Source organism: Mandrillus leucophaeus, unplaced genomic scaffold (assembly GCF_000951045.1).
Source record: "Mandrillus leucophaeus isolate KB7577 unplaced genomic scaffold, Mleu.le_1.0 Scaffold3, whole genome shotgun sequence".
Classification (NCBI taxonomy): domain Eukaryota; kingdom Metazoa; phylum Chordata; class Mammalia; order Primates; family Cercopithecidae; genus Mandrillus; species Mandrillus leucophaeus.
Window position 1 is genome coordinate 6,318,461 of NW_012103142.1, and position 2,138 is coordinate 6,320,598.

The 2,138-nt window shown below is 38.0% G+C and overlaps 1 protein-coding gene across 1 annotated transcript in view; it reads left to right on the top strand.

Moving 5' to 3' along the window:
- The window catches only part of DNAH8 (dynein, axonemal, heavy chain 8), a 349,054-nt gene that overhangs the window by 154,831 nt on the left and 192,085 nt on the right, over positions 1-2,138 (top strand). Inside the window, exon 40 of the mRNA XM_011986894.1 lies at positions 879-1,042. Coding sequence (XP_011842284.1) covers positions 879-1,042 — 164 coding nt within the window. The remainder of the gene's footprint in view (positions 1-878; positions 1,043-2,138) is intronic.

Sequence of the window (2,138 nt, forward strand, 5' to 3'; positions counted from 1 at the left end):
GCAAGAAAACAGCTTTGGGAGGCTGTAACAAAACCTTTAAAACAGCTCTATTGGGGCCTTTTAAATAAATGCCAATAACTATAATAACTGATAGGTTTAGTCAATGAAGGTAACTTTGCTCTTAGAAAACTAAGCCTGCTCTTCCTAAACTTCCATATTTACAAACAGGATCTATATGGGTTAAAAATGAAGGATAAAAGAGTTTTTTTTTTTTAAATGACTGATTTCCTTTGTACTAATGGCACATTTTTAAAACATTAAACTGAAATATATCATTTTTGTTTTTAATCGGAAGACTGTATTTTTAAAAGAGGAAAGATTATGCCAATTTCTAGAGGCATTTTTGCAACTGAGTGCAAAGCTTAATATCATTCATAGTAAACAGAAAATTTTCACTTGCAAAAATGTAAATGAAACTTTGTTTTGTGGCTTTACCGTCTTTTTTCTTTTTTTCCCCCTGCCCTGGGGTACTATTGAGCTGCAGTTATTCCAAGGATCCTGAGATCAAATTATTTTCATGCTTCTTCAGTTTGCTCATCAAACCAAAACACCTGGGGTGCTGAAACACTAGATTGGAACTTTAAGTTGATAACTCTGCAAATTAATCATGTGGTACTTTGAAAAACATATTAAATGCAATGAAACAAATAAGCAATAAGCCTCATTGTGATAAAGTAGCATTTTAATATGCAGTTTTATAACTTCGGGTTTGTGTCGCTCAGAATTAATTCAGATGAAAAAAAATTGTCCGTTTAAATTATGCAGCCTGAGACTAATAGAGGCTGGTTTGAAGAACTATAGAAAATTCCAAGGTGAAGACTTTGCTGTTTCTCAATTATCCAAATGCTAATCTTTACTGGCTATGGATTCGTTTTCAGGAAGCAAAACGTTTTCAGAATATTGACAAATCGTGGATAAAAATAATGCAGCGAGCTCATGAGAATCCCAACGTGATTAATTGCTGTGTTGGAGATGAAACCATGGGACAACTTTTACCTCATTTACATGAGCAGTTGGAAGTATGTCAGAAGTCACTCACAGGGTAAGAGTTTTATTTTTAAATCATGTATCATTTTGTATGTGACAGTGTTTTATCCCAAACTTACTGGTATTGACTACATTTCTGGTTTGGTAGTGATGGTTAAAGTGAGGATAGGAACTTAAAATTTCACGTAGATTGAACTTTTCTGTGAGGAAGGCACCTCTGACTCCCATGGGGGTGGTTAAGGCATTGTATTTGTTTCCTTGGGCTGCTGTAACAAATTTCCACAGATGGTTGGCTGAAAGCAACAGAAATTCATTCTCTCATAGTTGTGGAAACAAGAAGTCTGAAATCAAGGTACTGGCTCCCTCTGAAGACTCTAAGAGAGGATCTTCCCTTGCCTCTTTTGGCTTCTGGTGGCTCTAGGAGTTTTTTGGCTTGTGCCTTCATAACTCCAATCTCTGCCCCTGTCTTCACTTGGCCTTCTCCTCCTCTTCCTATATGTCTCTTATGATGACACTTGTCATCAGATTCAGGGCTCTTCAAGATCCTTATCTTCATTCCCTCTGCAAAAGCCCTTTTTCCAAATAAGGTCACCCTCATGGATTTCAGGGAATAGGACGTGGACATGTCTTTTTGAGGACTAACATTCAAGCCACTGCAGGCGTATAATAGAAATATGCACTAAGAGAACAATTCACCAGACAAATTCACAGATCATTTTTATTTTATTTTATTTTTACTGTCACAAGAGGATAGATGTCAGGATAATTTTTTTAAGCCAGTTCATTTTCAATCTCTATTTGAAATAGGGTGATGATACATCCTGGTTTGTCCAAGTTTATGCCTCTGTCCTGGCATAATGGTTAGTTGTCTTCCCTTTCACTCTCAGAATGTGTTGGTTTGGAGATAAGGTTTGTTCTCCCCTTGGGTTTAAGCCATGAGGTTTCCAACAGTCTTAGAAAGGTCAGAGGAGGGCTGGGCGCGGTAGCTCAAACCTGTCAGCACTTTGGAAGGCCAAGATGGGTGGATCAAGAGGTCAGGAGATTGAGACCATCCTGGCTAACATGGTGAAACCTCGTCTCTACTAAAAAAAAATACAAAAAAAACTAGCCGGGCGAGGTGGCGGGCGCCTGTAGTCCCAGCTACTCAGGAG